Source organism: Mirounga leonina, unplaced genomic scaffold (genome assembly GCF_011800145.1).
Source record: "Mirounga leonina isolate KUSES-001 unplaced genomic scaffold, KU_Mleo_1.0 Mir_129, whole genome shotgun sequence".
NCBI lineage: Eukaryota > Metazoa > Chordata > Mammalia > Carnivora > Phocidae > Mirounga > Mirounga leonina.
Genome location: NW_023270323.1, coordinates 65,337,361 through 65,357,424, shown reverse-complemented (window position 1 = coordinate 65,357,424; position 20,064 = coordinate 65,337,361). Strand labels below are relative to the sequence as shown.

At 36.9% G+C, this 20,064-nt stretch overlaps 1 protein-coding gene across 6 annotated transcripts in view; it reads left to right on the top strand.

Annotated features, from left to right (window-relative positions):
• The window catches only part of SLIT2 (slit guidance ligand 2), a 364,058-nt gene that overhangs the window by 321,792 nt on the left and 22,202 nt on the right, over positions 1-20,064 (top strand). For all 6 annotated transcript variants that reach the window (XR_004679286.1, XM_035005227.1, XM_035005226.1 and 3 more), the window contains one exon: positions 15,953-16,046. Coding sequence is in view for 5 of the 6 variants with exons in the window: in XM_035005227.1 (XP_034861118.1) it covers positions 15,953-16,046 (94 nt within the window). In the remaining variant the exon portion in view is untranslated. The remainder of the gene's footprint in view (positions 1-15,952; positions 16,047-20,064) is intronic.

The window sequence follows — 20,064 nt, the reverse complement described above, 5'->3', positions numbered from 1 at the left end:
TTTTTTTTTTTTTTTATAATGTGGCTGTATTGTTTTAGATTTAAGATTGGAATCTGATTAATGAGTAGGAGACCTGAGAAAAGAAACCCCTGCTGTGCTCAGGGAATATAATCATGTTGTCATTGCTTAAAAATCACTCAAGTCATAAGTTGCTTTTCTGTTTGGAGATGTTTTACTCTATACTGCCAAAGGCAAACAATGAGAAAGGGAACTGTTTAGCAGGAACAAATAAAACTTCATGGGAAAAGGTTGTAAATTATTATGGTGAAAGGTTTTATATTTGGCACCCATGTCAAGAGTCAGAAATGGACATAATGTTAAGAGAGAAAATTCAGAGATCTGAAAGCAGTCCGACAGAGAACTCATGATGTGATGGGCAGGCTATAAAACAGAGCTAAAAATACTCAAAACAAAATGAACCACCATTGGGAAATTAAATTTATTTAAACCCTTGTGACCAAAACATCACAGTAAAAAGTTATTGATTTATTAAAGGGGAAAACTCGCTATTCTTTCCTGCTGCAGGGATTGACAACATAAATTTTAAGCGTCAATATTGTTTTTTATTATCTAATCCTTGCTATGCCTTCCCCACCTGAGCTATCAAAACTATTCTTTTCTACCTAACCCAACCCATTATCTGTCCTTCTGGTTGTATAATATGACTGTTGGTTGCTAGTATTTTTCAGATAAAATTAATTTTTGGAAAGTTTAATTCACTGTGATTTTAAATTAACCTTACTATGTTAAGGATTCAGGAAGTAGGACTCTGGAATTATTACACAAATAATTTAAAAATTCACTCTAGGGTTTTAATTTTAGCTTGCAAGATTATTTTTGTTTTTGTTTTTAATCATTAGTATATCCTTCCTAAAAACAGCACATATCTTGGAGCTATATTTTCAAGGAATCCCTCAAATTAAGCTCAAAACTTATAAAAGTGAAAATTGTAAATATTGCATCCCTGCAATGTTGACAAACTTGACACCTACTCTGAAGTTCTGGTATGAACTTTAGGTGTTGAATCGAAAAATATGTTTTTGCAAGTTTTGCAAGAGTCAGAACCCTGGATCAACTCTGTCATGATGATGTTTCCTAACACTGTTCTCATGGGACCATATACAAAGATTACAGAAAATTGATCACAGGATAAACCACGGTAGTATTAATGGGGTTATATAAATTCAGTGAATGAAAGCTTCCATACAAATTGGGCATGTAAAGACTTAGAATGTATTTGGTCAAAAATATCCAGACCATTTTAGTTTTTCCATTTTGTACCATTAGTCCTTTGTTTTCCAAATTTCCAACGCCCACACACAAACCATGAAGTGCACATCTTAAAAAGTAGAGCTGCTGGTGGGTAAATGAACTGGTTTAGACACAGACCTCTGGCTCCCTGTGATGGCGTTTACCTTTTGCCTCATTTACTCCATGTTTGTGCGTCTGGCCCGGCTGTAGGTAAGAAATCTAAGGCTTGCTTCAGTTTGCTCTCACCCTTGGCTTCTCTGTTGTTACTGCTGCGCATTGGCTTCATGTGCTCCGTTGTTGTACTGCAATGTAAAAAGTCTTTTGTCTCTTCTGTCTTTGTCGCTGCCAGCTGATAATCTGAATGAGGTGGAAAAAGGTTAGTTGCCTTTTAAGTCTATTATGATTTTCATTTTAGTTTCCCTCTTTCTTTTAAAGCTACATAGATTTCATTGCGTGTACATGGTAAAAGGAATGTTGGCAAAATCTGAAATCAATATGTCAAGTCAGGCATTTGGATCCTTGACATATGGATAGCTATGCCAAACACTATAAAAAGGGCATCTGAAGTGCACTTTATCAATTTCTAGAAATCTATGAAAGAAATTCTGAGTGGGAAGAAGGGGTGGCTAAAAAGAAGGACTAATACTTTATACTTCCTACTTGTTTGTATGCTTTAAAGATATCACAAACAGGAATTATTTTTACAATGAAAAACATAGGTCACTCAGTATAGTTTTAGATAGAAAAATTTTTAAATAGTGGGAATTTTCCTATAACTCTAAACTAACATCTTTAGTAATTTGAAACATGGAAAATATTGGAAGATGTATATATTTATTAAAACATTTTATAAAATAAGTAATGACGAAGCCAAAGAGGTTGATTTTTAGAATCACATTGTCAAAACATCATTGGATAGCATGAGTATTGGGCAGTATTTTCAAATCATAAAAAGAACCATATCTAATCATTGACATCAACATGGTCCATAGAGCTCCCCAAAAACATCAGGGCCCAGGAAAGGAGGTCCTAGAGTAATTACAGTGATAGGCATTTCTTGGGAATTATCATGAAACCTTTGTGAAATTCCATCTTAAAGATTCAGAATTATTACTAATAACATTGGATTTTTGCTTATTCAGCTGACCAGACATCTCCATGTGTCACGTGCAGGCACGGCATCCTAAGAGAAGCACAACATGTGCTTGTCTTAACATTTCTGGCTGTATGCGAAGCATTTGCAGTAGGATGATAGGGCTAACATGGAATGCATTGTATAGCAGCTCTCTTTGTCTCTGCATACTACCGATTTCATTATTTTTTCTGTTGCATTATTCAGGTGATATGCTCTGTTTTGTCACTTACTATGTACAGAGTTAAGTTGAAAAACATGAAAAAAAAATGGCTGTGTATTTTAGAATCTTAAAATATAGCCTGTACAGTTCTCAGAGGATTAATGAATCCAATAATATTCTTGGGCAAATGTCCTCTTTTCTTTTTACAAGTAAAGCAATTGGTAGTCTGGGACAGGAATGTTTAAGGTTTGATTCTATCTCAGAAACACAATAGCAATTGTTCTGTTATAGGATTATGTCCTTAAATAGTTATATATACTCTCAGGAACAAGTTTGGCAGTGTGATAGTGTTTTAAATTACCATGTGGTTTCATATGTTGACTAAATTTCATGCTTATGTTTATAAAAGATGCCTTCTATTTCCAAGACTCTGCTGCTGACAGAATTTGTTTGAAAAGCAGTCAAATATTCTCTATTTTTTAATCCAAAACTTAACTAGAAATTAAATTTCAACTTCTTTATAGCAGAGAGTAGCTTTCTTAAATAAAAAGAAACTCCATAATTAAGTGACATATTGTTAATTTAAAAGAACGCTGTAGATGTGAACAATAAGGATCTAAGCAATAACTTGTATAAAATGAGAAAACATTAACCCAAGGATACATACCTTTTAAGTAAGGATCCAAATGCGAACCAATGTCTAGCTGACCCCAAGGCATACACTGTGATTTGGCGGGGGGACCTTCCACTGGCATCAGTCCCTTCTTATCTGCTGCTATCTTCCAGTTGGAATGTTTTCACATCCTACAGTGGCTTTGCCTAATCGTTTATGGTAAACAAGGTCTTCTGCTGTCTCTTCAGCTTGCTGTATATAATTGTCTTTTATGTGCATTTGAAAAGAGTAAAGCTATAGCCACAAAATTCGGGTGCAGGCAAACAATCTATTTTATCTACACATGAAAAAAAAAGTGCCTAATTAATGTGTGCACAGTTAATTAATTATTTCCCCCGATGATTAGACTACCTTCCATCATGTAGGGCAGGTGGGGTACGGATGAATTTGTGTAGTTAATGGGAAAAGCTCAGATTTCTTATCCTGGCACTAATATTATCAACTCTGGAATCTCTTGCAGTCTTTGCAATCTTTCCCCCCCAACCCCAGGAAACAGGGATAATGACATCTGTCCCACTTCACATAGGTGTTTGAGAATAACATGGAAGGATGTATGGGAAAACATCTTACAGTGTTAAATTTCTATACTTCAGAAATACCAGTTGCTGCCATTCTAATGGCATAAGAACCCTTAAGGGAATTTTGATGGAGAAAATCCTACCTAAAGTAAATTATATGTGTGAAGGAAATTTCTCTCCCAATATTTTTCAATATATCTTTCTCTAAATTATTATTTTGTAATTCCATTTTCCATGCACATTTCAAATAGAAAGACTTTAGAAATGTCTTTGGTTCTCTTTACCCCCTCACTCGACTTTGAAGTATAAGAAAATATTAAATGCTGAAAAACTCTTGGATTTCACTGTTGTTGCTTTTTTTTAGGCTTTGTGTATATTTTTAAATTGTTATGATCTCTAATTAACAGTGACTCTTTCTGCTATTAATTCTGCCTCAAAATGTATAACACTTTATGTCAAAGTCAATATAGCTACAATCATTCTTGCAGTCTGTTTTAACTAGAGAGAAAATTCTGGGAGCCTAACAAGATAATATGGTTTGCCTTCATTTTCCTACCTTTCAAAGCCTTCTTAAATTTGAATCTCAGAAAACATTTTAAAGATCCTATTTGCTCTTTAGTTAGTAGGCAGGGCCCACTGAGCCCAAAACAACAGTTTAGCTTACGCAAGCCTTATTCAATCTAATTTGGATTTATTTATTTTGAAAACAGAGTTAGGGCGCCTGGGTGGCTCAGATGGTTAAGCGACTGCCTTCGGCTCAGGTCATGATCCTGGAGTCCCAGAATCGAGTCCCGCATCGGGCTCCCTGCTCAGCAGGGAGTCTGCTTCTCCCTCTGGCCCTCCCCCTCTCATGTGCTCTCTCTCTCTCTCAAATAAATAAATAAAATCTTTTTTTTTTTTAAAAAGAAAACAGTTAAACATTTCTACAGTTTCAGTAGATGTTGGAATTGGCTACATTATTTAGCCCTGATGTTCCAATGAGGAAGTGCTAAGAAATATGTCCTTTTTTGTTTAGTTTGGGGAGAGGTAAGGTTTTCATTTTAAAAATTCAAAAGATATTTATTGAGAAAATACCTTACGCAGGACACTGTGCTAAGCATCAAACATGATTTTGTTAAATGCATAAAACATTAACCTGTCTACCAGGCAAACTGTTTGGCTTTGTTTCTTCACTTCGAGTTCAGTTTGGGTCAGTTATTTCACCAGTACAAAGCCATCCTCTCTCATATCCAAGAAAGTTAGCAGCATAATATAGTTACTTTACTATATGATAAGTAAAACAGTCTTTTCTGAATGAAAGCTAATCAAACTTTGTAGCAAACAAAGCATTATGGAGCAACCCATTTCATCCTATTTAGGACAAAAGTGAGAACATAAAATGATTTTCCTTGTTTGAAATATCTTATTATCCACATTTATAGAATATTTTCTTGAGCCTTCCTGTTTTGAATTATGATTAACTTTTTCTCATGAGATTACTCTCTGGCAGTGTACCCTTCCGCACGTGGCCCATTTTGTACACCTCTTACATCCAGAGGACATTTATCAGTGTCTATTGGATCTTCAAGAACTCACGGCCCCTCAAGATCATTTCCTTATATAGAAATATAACCAGTGGAATTAATTAAGTTTAGAGAAGTGGGGAGGATCTGAGTAGTTTATTGATCATATTTTGGAGGTCAGTGAACTTTCTAATTGATAGGATGAATTTCAGTTTAGTGAACACAAATAAGAAAGCATCATATTATTAAAAAGGATCCTCAGAAAGAGTTGGCTCTTTAAGAAGGAAGGAAGGAAGGAAGGAAGGAAGGAAGGAAGGAAGGAAGGAAGGAAGGAAGGAAGGAAGGAAGGAAGGAGAAAGAAAGAAAAAGAGAAATAAAAAGAAAGAAAGGGAGGGAGGAAGGAAGGAAGGAAGAACAACACACTCTTAGTGATGAATAAAGTCAATTATTACCATCATCATTGATAAGGATACCGAATATTCAGATTGGAGATAAGGCATCTGTTCGTGTTAATGTGCTCTGGTGCCTGGGATTATCACCTTGAGCAGAAGATGTAACAAACAGGGCTGGACTGGTTCAGCAAAAGAGGAGAAAATAGAAATGCACTTCTTTCAGGTGTAGTTCAGTTAACAGTTCCTGAGATGACTCCCATCATCCCATCCTGCCCTCTACTCAGTTCATCCATGTCCTTGCTACACTGAAAGATCTGTGGGAGGAAAGAAAATGTTTTTCTTTATACAAATAAAGAACAAATGGGAAATGCACAGTTTTTTTACAGGAATTGGTTGGAATTTTAAAAATGTTGGTCATGAGAAACATTCAGGTCCATTTATCTTACCTTTTCAACCATGCCATTTGAGTGCCGACACAGAGACTTCTACCATTCCTGAATTCACGCTCCCCATTTCCAATCGGAACGGTCATTTTTTGGTAGATGGGATTACAGGGATATCAAAGAGTCAACAGGCTGTGCATCTAGTCCAGCTTGCAAGGGCGCCCCTCAGGCTGAGGTCTCAGAACACAGATCAGCTGCTGGGTCTCCTTATTCTCTGTTCTTCCTTACATTGTTCTTTATACCACCTGGGTCTCTTCATTAATGTTTTTAAAGTTTTTTTTCCTGTGAAAAGCAATCAAGTAAGTGCTGTCTTTCACATTATTCAGCAGCCATCGAGTTTCTAGTTTGTGCCAGGCAATTTGCTAGTCGATGGAATGGGAAGGAGGAGGTGTAAAAATATCAATCAAGGCATCCTTTGCCCTCAAGTAGTGTACCTATCAGAAATTAAATCTCATTTATTTCGTCCAATAGATTACTGTTTTTGATACCTTCCCTTGCTGTGCCAATTCAAATAAGGTAAAATTAGCACCATTTATTCAGGATTTTCTTGAGCCAAGCAAGAAATCTAAATGCAGATATTTGAAGAATGATGCATTTGACCCTCCAAAACTCTGTGTCCTGGGGGTGCAACCAGATTTCCTCCCGTTACAAGTATATTTGAAAATGTCATAACAGATTAAGTTTAACACTAGAATTCTGGTTCAGTTATTCAGATTGCTGTCCTAAGTTCCCTTTCTATTATTACTAATATTAATGTTGTATTTAAAAGAAAACAATTTTGGTTAAGAATTTATAAATAGGAACAAGAACAGCCTGCAGTGTCAGCCCCAGAACCCTCCCCTCCCCCTTTATACATCATGAGTCACAGAATGGACTCTGAGCCTTATTTGGGGGGGGGGGGGGGGGAAAAAAAAGAAAAAGGAATTCTGGTTATGTTAGCAAGAACTAACAATGTCTAAGTGTTCCAGCAATGATGTGTACCCATATCTAACATTGCTTTTGGGTAGAAATCCTCAACCTGAATTTATAACTCTTAACTTTTGGACAAATTAAAATATGATACTTATTAAATCAAGTGTACTTTTTCCTATTGCTTTATCAGTATAAAACAAATGAATGTTTTATTTATTTTTTTTTAAAGATTTTATTTATTTATTTGAGAGAGAGAAACACAGCGAGAGGGGGAACACAAGCAGGGGGAGTGGGAGAGGGAGAAGCAGGCTTCCCGCGGAGCAGGGAGCCCGATGCGGGGCTCGATCCCAGGACCCCGGGATCATGACCTGAGCCGAAGGCAGACGCTTAACGACTGAGCCACCCAGGCGCCCCTAAACAAATGAATATTTTAAACAGAGTGATTTGAAGTTGAAAAATTTCAGAAATCCTAATCCAGGGACCAAATAACCAACCTCTTTTCTGCTCAGCAGGCTTTGAGGACTGAATAAGCCCAGGTGAGACATGCTGTTGCTCAAATTTCTTGGCAGATAGAAATCAACTAATTGTCCATCTGCTAACTCTTCATAAATATCTTCTTCCTGAAAGCATAGTTTACCTTGAATCCCTTTAGGGGTAATAATGGATTTGGGGACTGTGTTGTAGAGCTTTTAATAACAAACAAAAATAATAAGTCATTCAGCCAGTTTCTAAGCCAGGATGCTGTCCATAATTTAGTCACTAAATGAAACCCAAAGAATACTGGAAAATTAGGCATCTTTTTTTCTTCTCATTTTTCCATATTGTAACTTCTCCAGAGTAAGGACTTCATCATGCATCATCATTCATGTCCTTTAATCATTGGCTGGAACTATCTCAAAATATTTCTCCCCAACATTCTATTATGAAAATTATTAAACTAAAACAGCTTTGTATTTTGATCAAATAAGAAATTCTCACTCCAGAGTACATGTGAATTACTCCTGTTATTAGTGGTTGATTTCCTTAATAAAACATACTATTTTTAAATTAATAATAATGTAGATAGTTGGTAGTTATTAACTGTAGCTCTCTGCAAGTTCAAGCCAATCTCCGTATTCATTGTAAAGTTGATGAAACAAGACATTGGACTCACTTTTCTCCCTCTCTACAAGACACAGTTGCTTGTGATTCTCTTGGCCTTTGTCACTTTTAATACCCTAAGGGGAGGAGAATCTTCATTACAGTCCGGGTCCATCTGTCTTGCAAACCCTAACTGTTAACATCAGTTCCCCTTGTAGAGAGACTGAAAGGTTTGGTCCAGGTCCACCCAGACTCAGTGCTTTGCAGATAGATTTCCAGCCCCCACAGCAAATGTAGAGCCCACCTATTCAGCTGTGCTCTGCTGGACCTTGACTCTAGCAGTGCAGAGGTCATGGTCATGGGTTGCTTCCTATCCTTGTGCACCACTTATTCTAAACTCTATTAGAGAATCTCAGAGACCTAAAAGAAAATTTTAAGCCAAGGAGAGGACAGCCACATGAAATGAAATAAGAAATGAGACATAAGAGCCAAAAAGAAAGAAAAGAAACAATGGTATAAATTGAAAGTTTTGTTCCCCACTATAATCCTCTAATAATTTAGCATTTACCACCTGGTTTGTTTTCTAGTACTATTATAACAAAGTACCACAAATGGGTGGCTAAAACAACAGTAATTTAGGGAGGTAAGAAGTCTGAAATCAAGGTGTCAGCAAGATTTGTTCCTTTTGAGGGTCCTGAGGGAAGGATCCCTTGTGGACTTCTCTCCTTGGCCTGTGGATAGCCATCTTCTCCCTGTGTCTCTTCAGTCTTTTCTCTGTGCCATATTTCCCCTTCTTATAAGAACATCAGCCATAATGGATAAGGGCCCACCCTGTGACTTCATTTTAATTTGATTACCCCTACAAAGATGCCATCTCCAAATAAGGTCATATTCTGAGCTGCTGGAAGACTCCAACATATCTTTTTTTAGGGGACAGAGAGAAGGAACACAAGTCAACCCATAATACCACATCACTATTTTTTTTTAAAGATTTTTATTTATTTATTTGACAGAGAGAGAGATAGCGAGAGCAGGAACACAAGCGGGGGAGTGGGAGAGGGAGAAGCAGGCTTCCTGCCGAGCAGGGAGCCCGATGTGGGACTCAATCCCAGGACCCCGGGATCATGACCTGAGCCGAGGGCAGACACTTAACGACTGAGCCACCCAGGCGCCCACCACATCACTATATTTTAAACTTTTGATTTTGCCCCAGAAAACCTGGTCATTTCAGTATTTTCTATGTCACTGAAAGGTACTTCCTACTATACATACCAGAAACCTAGAAGTCTGAGACCACTCCTTCTCTCTCCCCTGCTCTCATCCAACCCATCACAAATTCCCACAAATTTTGTTTCCTAAACATCTCTCCAGGCCATTCATCTCATCTACCATCACCCGAGTGCAAGCTGAGTCATCTGTCATGTCCATTTTTATCTGCCCTTCTGTAGTCCATCCTTCAATGGAGCCAGAATGTTCTTTTCAAATGAGATTATACCATTATCTTTTCAAAGTGCAGATATCATCTGATCATCCCCCAACTTAAAAACCCTTCCATGGTACCCATTGCCTATGGAGTAAAGACCTTCTACCACATGGCCCCTGCCAACCTCTGTGGCCTTCTCTGCTACCTTGCTTCCCCAGGCTCACTGCCAGTCTGTCAGAGCTAAGATTTTTCCATGCATACCGCCTCCTGCACAGAGACTCTGCCACTGCTCTGCACTCCCCCTTCACCTTCACCTCCCAGTCTCACTTCTTCTGAAACACTTCCAGCAGGGTCTGTCCCCCTCCTAGAGCACCAGGACATCTTCTACTTAGCCTCTATCACACAAGCAATTTTATGGTTACTTTAGAAATTATTGACTAATATCTCTCCCCTCTCCCTTTCATGTATGAGCTCCAGGAGAATACGAGTATCATTTTGTCGTTGTAGTCACAGTTCACCATTTTACTCCTAGCATTAGCACAAGTCCTCGTACAGAGTTGACACTCACAGTGTATGGTGATGTTAAAAATCTGATTTGTTACCATCATCATTAGAAAAAGCTATAGGGGTGCCTGGGTGGCTCAGTCATTAAGCGTCTGCCTCAGCCCAGGTCATGATCCCAGAGTCCTGGGATCAAGTCCCACTTTAGGCTCCCAGTTCAGCGGGGAACCTGTTTCTCCCTCTGACCCTCTCCCCTCTCATGATGTTTCTCTCTCTCTCTCTCTCTCAAATAAATAAAGAAAATCTTTAAAAAAAAAAAAGCTATAGGGAGATCACTCCATATGGTATCATGGAAGAAGTTCGTGGAATAGTTCTGAAACTACTTCAGTAAGTTTGGTAAATAAGAAATGTAAACAAAAGGATAAGTTAAGATGCCAGAAATATAAATGCAGATAAAAGGAAGGGCCCCCCTAAGAAGGAAGGAACATTAAGATCAGCTAGGTTCATAGATCTGAAATGAAGCAGGAGGCAAGGCCAATGCCAACTGCAGGTACCCTTTACCATAACAACCATTGAAATGCATTGGGATTTCTGCCTCATTTGTGAGCTCTGCCTCACGGTATCACAACTTCAGAGGGTTCTGGGCATATGCTGACACTTTGTTCTTACCACTGAATGCAATAATGTTTTGTGCAGCTCAGGGTGATGCTCCCTCTGCTAACTTCCTGTCTACATTATCCATCTTTGTAGAAGCTTCTTCCCCTTCTTTTTTTTTTTTAAATATTTTTTAGAGCCACAGTTGACCTTGCACAACTTCCATTCCTGAAGATAATTTTACCAATGTAGAATTGGGGCCCACGACAACAACAACAACAACAAAAATAGTTCACTTTCCTGCAACCAAGTCACTGTTTTATACAGAATAAGTCACAGAAGGCCATTTTAAACAATAACTCAGCAACCCAAATATCATTTCACCCATTAAGAATACTTACTCCCCAGGATCTCTATGCTGGCTCACCCCTCACTCCAAACAGAGCATTAATTCTGATGATCTTGCTTCTACTGTTCCACCTACAAGGTGACCGTAACATTTATCATTCAAATCAGGGTATCTGTGTGAGTGCATGGGACACTACTGATAATTACCTTGAGACAACAGATAAAAACCAGGACAGTCCTGAGCAAGCCAGGATATGTGGGCACATGACCATTATATAAAATTCTTCAGAAAAATCACATTTACAGGTGTTCAGTAAGTAGCGATCATATTTCCTCCTCAAGAGTGGGCTTTGAGGAGCCATTCCCTTTTAGAGAAGAAGGCATCACTCTTGCCTTGCTCCCTCACAGCTCATACTAATATCACTGTGGAACTTGTCTATTTCCAAGCCCACTCTCTGCTATACTTACCTGATAGATACAATCAGGAGGAAGTGATCCAAGAACTAGATGTCACTTTCTTACAAAAAAGACACCTGTGGTGAAGATGTGATACCTTTTCTTCACAAGTTATAGCAGATCATTCACTAGCCTTTGTTATTCTGAAGAAATAATCGTAGGCTTCCTGTTGGACCATTTTCCATTTCTTCTCCAAAACATAGATCTCTCTCTCCCCCTCTCTCTCTCACGCACACACACACACACACACACACATCTTTTTTTTAATTCTCGCAAAAAAATAAAATAAAATAAAAGGAAAAGAAAAAAGCTTAAAACTCCAAGCATAAGGCGAAATCACACTGGGAACTTCTAAGGGTATAGAGCTGAAAGCAAATAAAAACTAGGATTTCCTGGGATTTAGCAGAGTGGGTTGGAGCTAAATTATGGAATCAGTGTTTGTCTGGACCCCTGTCTCTTGAGGGGTTCATGGGCACTGAAATTTAACCAGTATTCAACTACATTGCCCTTAACCACTCCAGTGAGCTGACTTATCTTTCCTGCTGCCATGTTAAAAATATAAAGACCTGCTTACAGGATAATCGATTATAACATTAACCATGTATAGTAGAATAAAGAACATTTCCACCTTTCCTTTCTATCAGCTCATACTTTATTATCTCAGGAAGGAAGCTAGACCCAGATGATACTGTCTCAGGCAGGCCTTGGACCATCAAAAGCTCAAATACAGTTGCCTTATTTCCTATTATTCTCCCCTGACTTTTTTTTCACTAATTTGGTACTAGCTGTAACTACATATATACACAAGAAAGAAAGAAAGAAAGAGAGAGAAAGAGAGAGAAAAAAATAGAAAGAAAGAAGAAGAAAGGAAGGAAGGAAGAAGAGAGAGAAAGAAAGAAAAAAGTAGAAAAAAAGAAAGAAAGAAAGAAAGGAAGAAAGAAAGAAAGAAAGAAAAAGAAAAGGAAGGAAGGAGGGAGGGGGAGGGAGGGAGAAAGAAAAGAAGGAAGAAAGATTGCATAATGTTCACTCAATATTGTGAATTTTAGGAGAAATTTTTCAATAGTAACTAAAAGCATGTGAGTGAATGACTGTTAGTGAATTTTATTTCTATTCTTCATGGAAAACCAATGCAGCTTTCAAATATCCAAACTTTCTTGACTGGTTGAGAAGTAGATATAAATAAAGTTCTCCATTCATCTGTGGAGCTTTCTACAATTCCCATCTTATATTGAGCTCTTGAGTTTCACCACTGTGGGACAGTATTTGAACTTTAAAATCTGCCTTCCCCCAAATACAGCAGAATCCAATATAATTCAAAAACATTAAAGAAATAGTCCAGTGAAAACATTTGTTTTAATAATTGGCCAGAGAAAATTTAAAGTAATATTTAAAGGAAAGTTATAAGCTATTTATTATTAAGATGGGTGGTTAATTATTAGGCAAAAATTAAACAAAAATATCAAAATGCTAAAATGAGATCCAAGTTGAATATAGGTCAATAGGATAGAGCTCTAGTATCTTTTTTCAATAACTATCATTTTAGTATGTCATAAGATCATACTTTATAGAGTTATGAAGACAAATATGCCCTAGAATACTGCTCTCAGTGATCTTCGAGTCAAAGAAAGGGAATGAGGTAAATGCCATAATATCCATGACATCCAAAAGAATGCAGCCCTATTACCTTTCCTTATTAAATGGTTCTCATGAACATTAAGTGACTCTATATTTGTATAATGTTTAAAACTATCTGATATATAGTAGTAAACACTATACAAATATTTATTAAGTCAATAAATACATACATACAATATGTGTGCCATAAGATAGGCACAGGCAAACATGAAAATTGTAGATTGATATAAAAATTGTAGATTGATAACAAATGGTTGAAAAGATCCAGGAAGGTTTCATAAAGAAGGGATATATAATGGGTAGAAAAACTGACAACAGAACTTATTAAAGTTACTAAAACAAAAGGAAACACCATTAGTCCAGACATGAACTTGAGATAAATTCGTAAAATCATAAATAGACATAGGAGATGAGTATAGCTTGCAAGATTTGGCTTTAGAAGTGAATTAGGCAGTAATGGGATGTAGAGGATGCTTTTGTAACATTTGTTAGTATTGTAATATTTGGTGACACTTAAAGGGAGACAAATCCTTTTTGAAGTAATCAACCAATCTTAACCAGAGTCAAATGTGTAGCTATGTATTGGTAACAAAGAACTATCATACATGACTTCAGCAATGGTTAATATTGCTGCTTTGCTATTCTTATAAGATAAATTCCTTATAAAATAAGGAATACCTATTTTATAAGAAATATTATATACTTATTTTATAAGGAAAAGCTATCAGTAGGTTTTTTTTGTGGTTTTTTGTTTTTTGCATTCAAATTAGCATGTTTAGTGCTCGCTTCGGCAGCACATATACAAATTAGCATGTTTAGTCTTAAAGCTGTTGACTAAAGAACGGTCAGTCTGTTTAGCCAACAGTTTCATAGAACCATCTCCTTTCTCACTCCTTTCCACATCAAGTTTATGGAGAAACACCTAATGAAAAATAAAGGGTCAACTCTAATTTCTTCTCTTAGAGATGAATTTCTCTTTCTATGTTGTATCTCCAGCTCAGACTCTCTACTGGTTGACTGGGAGCTGATTGAGGGCAGAGTCCATTACACCTGTCCCTGTAGCCTCAGAATCTAGCCCAGCATCATACAGTAAATCCTTAACAAACTGTGGCTTAGGTCGGCTTGATTGGATTGGATTGAGTTGGGTTAGATTGGATTGGATCCAAGTGAATAAGATGTCAAACATTTCCCTTGTTCTTATAATTTTTAAAACAATTTCTTATTTGGGTATAGAGTGAAAAATACATAGAGTATTTTTATCTATTATATATCTTAAATGGTCCCTCTCTATCATCAGTTATTACAAGCTCCTTTGTCTATAGACTACTGTAAAAAGCCTGTATCCAACCGATTAGATTTGATTAGAAAACTAAATATGAATTCATCATGGTAGGCTGATAAATTATAATGAATGAATTCCATCAAGGGGTATTACTTAAAGTAAAACTAATTGAAAGTGAAAAGCTTTAAATAAATGCTGTTTAAAAATAGCTTATCATGTAGATGTTGTTAAAACCTTGTTGTATCACAAATCTAGAGATGCAGATAGCCTTCTTGAAGAAATATATGAGACTTTTGGTGTAATTAGTTCGCTTTAAGAGACAGAAAAAAAACCTAACTTACCATACACCAAACTGATAGAATAACTGAGTACATTTACATATTTGCATCGTGGATACAGATCTTGAAGTATAAATAATATGCCACATTGAGTTGCTAAGCAACTCTTTCTACCAGGTAGCAAAGTTTTTCCTTAAAAGGACAGTCTTACAACAAAGGAATGAGCTGCAAACTCCTGATTTTTAACCAATACTGTTTAAATCCACACACCTTGAATGAATGAAAATTCTAATAGTTCCTTGTAAATGAACAGCTCGGTGTAGCTCTGTCACTTTATTCATTCATTTACTATATATAACACAATTAAAAAGTGATTTAGAGCTAAGGTAGCAAAGGGGGAACTTTTAAATTTTATATCTTTCTAGTTATTATCTCACACAATGATTGGGAAAGTCTCACTGAAAATCATATTTGGCCTAACACAAAATAGACCATATTATTTGTAACTGAAGACATTTCTTAAGAGGTTTCCAGATACATAATTCAACATAGAGTGTCTAGAATCTGCATGGTTATGCTTTCAGCTCTCATGTATTGATAAAATTTATTCTTTATGAGCTAGGTGATACTCGGGGGGGGGGAGTGTATGTCCTTTATTCCCATTGATTCTCCTTTTGCTGTTTTCTATCTTAGTGGATATAACTAAGGAGTATTCTGTTGAATTGTTGCAATTAAGTCATAAGGGGGAAACAAAGCCTTTTTCTTCCAGACTTTATAAGACCTTGGAGACTATGAAGATATGAGGATTGTTTTTCCAAATGTAAAACAACAGGATAGGCAAGACATAAAGTTGTACCTACCAAATGATTTTATTTATGTCACATTCAGAAACAGACACAATTAATATTTGGTCCAGTTAAGATAGTTACTTACCCTTGGGGTCAGACTTCTGGGATGCTGGTGAATGGTGTGTGTCTGGATGTGGATGCTGGTTACATGAGTGGGGTGAGTTTGTGAGTATTCACTAGCTATTCATTTATCCTTGGGGTATATGCTATACCTCAATAAAAAGCCCAAATCACCATAAATAAAACAACAGAAATGAAAAGCATTCAGATTTCCTTTTCCTCATTCCAATAGTATATTCTAAAGGGGCTCATATTAGTTACAAACCACAATAGTTGTGTTGTCCCAAATCATAAGCCTGGTTAGCAGCATAACCAGCATTTTGGATCTTCTGCTTCCCTATCTTGTGATTTATTTTTTTCCCAGTCACAAGCTGTGCTAACTTCTGAGGCCCATGACAGCCTGCTGGCAGGAAGCCTGTTAACCTTTCCCTGTGAACTAACACTGTTTGCCATGTTAACAGGCGAGTTGTGTGAGGAGAAGCTGGACTTCTGTGCCCAGGAACTGAACCCCTGCCAACACGACTCCAAGTGCATCCTGATGCCAAAGGGATTTAAGTAAGTCAGAACTGCCTGGGGCTCACAATGCGGGACACTGTTTTTCTTCAGGGAACTGTCTTCCTCACCTTCCTTTTAGGACCTCACTTCACACCTTTGCTCAGGATGAAAGGAACATCCTCCAGTGTCAGTGGCATTTTTATAAACGTTCCTATACAGCATGGACTTTTTTCTTCTTTTTTTTAGTACAGGAAAGAAAATAAAAGACAGCATTTCCATTTGTTTCCTGGCTCTTCCTGGGAAGTCATGCATGAAATAAAGTAGCCTTTGACTGTGTTTACTTAAATGTATTTGAAAGCCAAATAAATTTGTAATATATACTAGGTGCTTAATTATCTGAATGTGAGTTTGTGGTAAGTAGGAAGTTTAATTGAAAGAAACTGAGATTTTTTTGGCCAGCACCAATTCTTAACTATCCAAGGTGAGGAAGGTGGAGGGACCGACCGTATGTCCCAGGATGCCCAGGGACAGTCCCAGTTTATGCTTATTGTCTCAGCATTGTTATTAATAGTACCCCTTTCACCTTACATTTGTCTTGTGTGGGATGATAGAGCAGTCATTCTAGATAGAGGGCTCCCTCAAGTAAACCCAGAACTTTAAAATTACTTCTTTTTCCTCCTCAGTAATCTTCCTGAAATATGTTTGGTATCAAATTAAATTATTCCTTTGCCACAATCCTGAAATAGTTTAAGGGTCTATCAACAGCAACTTCTCTTCTTAGAGTGGACAGTAGTTTAGAGATCATCTGGTCCAAATTCTTCATTTTAAACATGAGGAAAACAGGACCCAGACAGGTTGGTGGCTGTCCAAAGATCTCAAGGTTATTCATTGGCAGACGTGGGAGCTGGGTTTTCTATTTCCCAGTTGGGTGATTTTTCGAATACAGGTTACCTCTAAGATGTTTTGTAGTTTATTAACATTACTGTTGGTTTGTTATAGAAGGTAAGTTGGATTCTCAGGAATGACACAACTGGGTTCAAGAGTGGAGATGTACTCATATCAGACAACTAGCAAATACAATGATTTTTTTCTTTTACCCAGTATTGATTGAGCACCTACCATGGGTCAGGGTACGTGGTAATACTACCATCTTATGTAGTGTTTTATAGCTATTCACATTCACATACTTTATCTTCTCAGTGAAATGACCCAGGCATAATTGCCATAGGATTCAAAGAATTAAAGATTGCTTGGGTGGGGAACAGTTTTATAAGATGGGAATTGAGCTGGAACTCTAACATTTTGATAGTTGTCCACAGATTATCAGATACTCTAAGTTGAATGGGAGGTAGGGTCAGTATCTCCAGACCTGCTTTTCAGAGATCAATCTGAATAAAATGCTTATTCTCATTTTATTTACAGAATATTTTTTATTCACTTTGGTTTAAAATATGGTTTTAGAATATGCAAACATAGTTCTAGAATATACAAATACAGGGGTGCCTGGGTGGCTCAGTCGGTTAAGCTCCAACTCTTGGTTTCAGCTCAGGTCATGATCTCACAGTGGTGGGATGGAGCCTGGCGTCAGGCTCTGGACTCAGCATGGAGTCTTCTCTCCCTCTCCCTCCCTCCCTCCCTCTTTCCCTCTCTCTCAAATAAATAAAATCTTAAAAAAAAAAAGAATAAACAAATATAGTTCAGTACCCACTGATTCCATTTGATACCTTATTGAAAAAGAAAAGAATATCTTTGATTCTACTTTCCATTATATTTTAGTTTACAACCCTATGCAAAAACCGGAGGTCTTATTGAAATATTTATTTATACAAGATTCTGCATTGCATTTTGTTCATCCAAGTACTGTACGTAAATTATTTTAACTCCTAACATCTTTGATCTGCCCACAATTGAATTTAGCAAAATGAAAATCCACCACTTACCAAAAAAAAAAAAAAAAAAAGAAAGAAAGAAGGAAAAAGAAAAAAAAGGAAAAGCCACCACTTACATACATAACAAATATTATCATTTCTCAGAAAAATTCATCAGGAAAGCAAGTGGTTTTCCGGAACTGCTTATCTGCCATGCACATGCCACAGGGCTTTGTGCATCATAATTATAAGATAAAGAATCTGTAGGACTTAAAGGAAACTATTAAAAAGTAAGGGAGTTTGTCTTCAAAAAGACTACTCCTTAATTCAGTATCTTCTCTTTACCATCGATTAAATTACACACACAGAAGTGCATCTTACTGGCCTTTGGGCAAGCTGATTTGGACACCCATTATTTTCAGCAATAACTTATGAGCTTGTTTTATAGCTGTATTAGTTTAGCAGAACGCAGGTAAAGTCACGGTGTATGCTGTTACTCTCATATTATAAGCAACTGCACATTTTGAGAGAGGGAGTTGCAAAAAAGAAAATGGGCTTAAAACCCAAAACTATATGAAGCTGCTAAAGAAACCTCTACTGACAAATGTTGTTTGGACAAACTGTACTGTTTCTTCAAATTCATTTTCTTATTACTAAGCTAACAGAGCTGGTTTTACTTTTCTTGCTTTATTATATACCTCATAAATCTCCTAAATTACTTTGAGATATTTTTAGATCGTGATTTGCCATAAGCAGTATTTTCAAGCATGCATCTTTCTTAGTCAGCTGTTGGGCTTTTCCACCGAATAACTTATACTTTTTGCTTTCTTCCTCACTCCTTGGCAGATAATAGAGTTGAGGGAGTGGGAGAGGTTTTATTGATAATACAAACCTTAAGGAATTCTTAATTAAATATTTTCTTCTGTTTTGAAATTTGATCTGAGGAGTAAGAGAAAGACAAAAAAAATGGTGGTCATAACGTGACTCCAAGTTCTAATGGGCTTGAAAAATAGTATTTGTTGAGAAGAGAATATAAAATAGTTCTTAGCCACTGGTGGTAAGTGTGTGGTTCTCTTATCTTTTACTTTGATTTCTTTTCTCAGATAAATAATTCAGAGTGTTTCAAAGCATTTCTTCTTTCTTTTAATGCCTGGCATTTCAGTGGTTCTGCTCACATTAACATTGATGGAAGCTCTCTCCCCAGACTTTGTCCATCTATTTGAGGACGTATATGGCCACTTAAGATCCATTTAACTTCAGATGTGTTGTTTACTTTGCTGTGTTATGATTTAGTATTAAAACCACTGGCTCTCGAGCAAGCATGCTTCTGCAGTGAGCTCATTTTATTTCCTAATTCATACATGCAGAGCTGAAAGTCTATTCTCCTTAGAGGCTATATACCCCCATTTATTTTAATTCATCAGCCCTCTGGTAACTCTTAAATCCTGATTTTGCATTTTTCAGAGAAAACCCTTGGTGTTCAGTAATGTCCACATTCACTTCGGCATTTTTAATTATCCTCGTTCATTTAAATCCTAATGGCTTTGAAATAGAAAACTGGAAAATGAGTCAAGACTAAACCACAAAGACTTTTATAGAATTATAAAGACTTAATAGAATTATTGTTTAAATCCTTACCATTTATTGATCATGCATTATATATCAAACCACTATACTGAGTCTTATACAGATAGTGTTTTATTTAATCTTTTAACAAACCCATGAGATGAAAATTATTTTGTACTGTGAGGAAGATATGAACACCTAGGTTTAAGTAAAGTTAGTCAGGATTGCATAAATGTAGAGATGAAGCCAGGATATAAACCCAGTTCTGTGTAACTGCAAAGTCCAGATTCTATAAAGCTTTAAATAAACTGTAGGTTCCTGGTTTGTTTGTTTTCCTAGAGTCAGTGAGCCCTCTCTTAAACCCCAAACAGAAATGCTCATGGAAGCCCAACATGTAAAACTAATAAATCCAACAGGAGAGTGTTGCAGGAGAAAGGAGGGAAGCAGGAAGCTGCCAAAAGCCTCCTTCCCTTCTCTGGTCCCTTATCGCTCCTCAGAGCATCCTTTGAAAACCACTGCACCTGACACACTGCTTTTTCCTCCAGCAACTATAAAGTGCTTCACCCTTCAGTGGTTAGAAATCCAGGCTCTCTTGCCAGATTGCTTGGGTTTCCTACCTGGCTGTGACACTTACAAGTTGAATG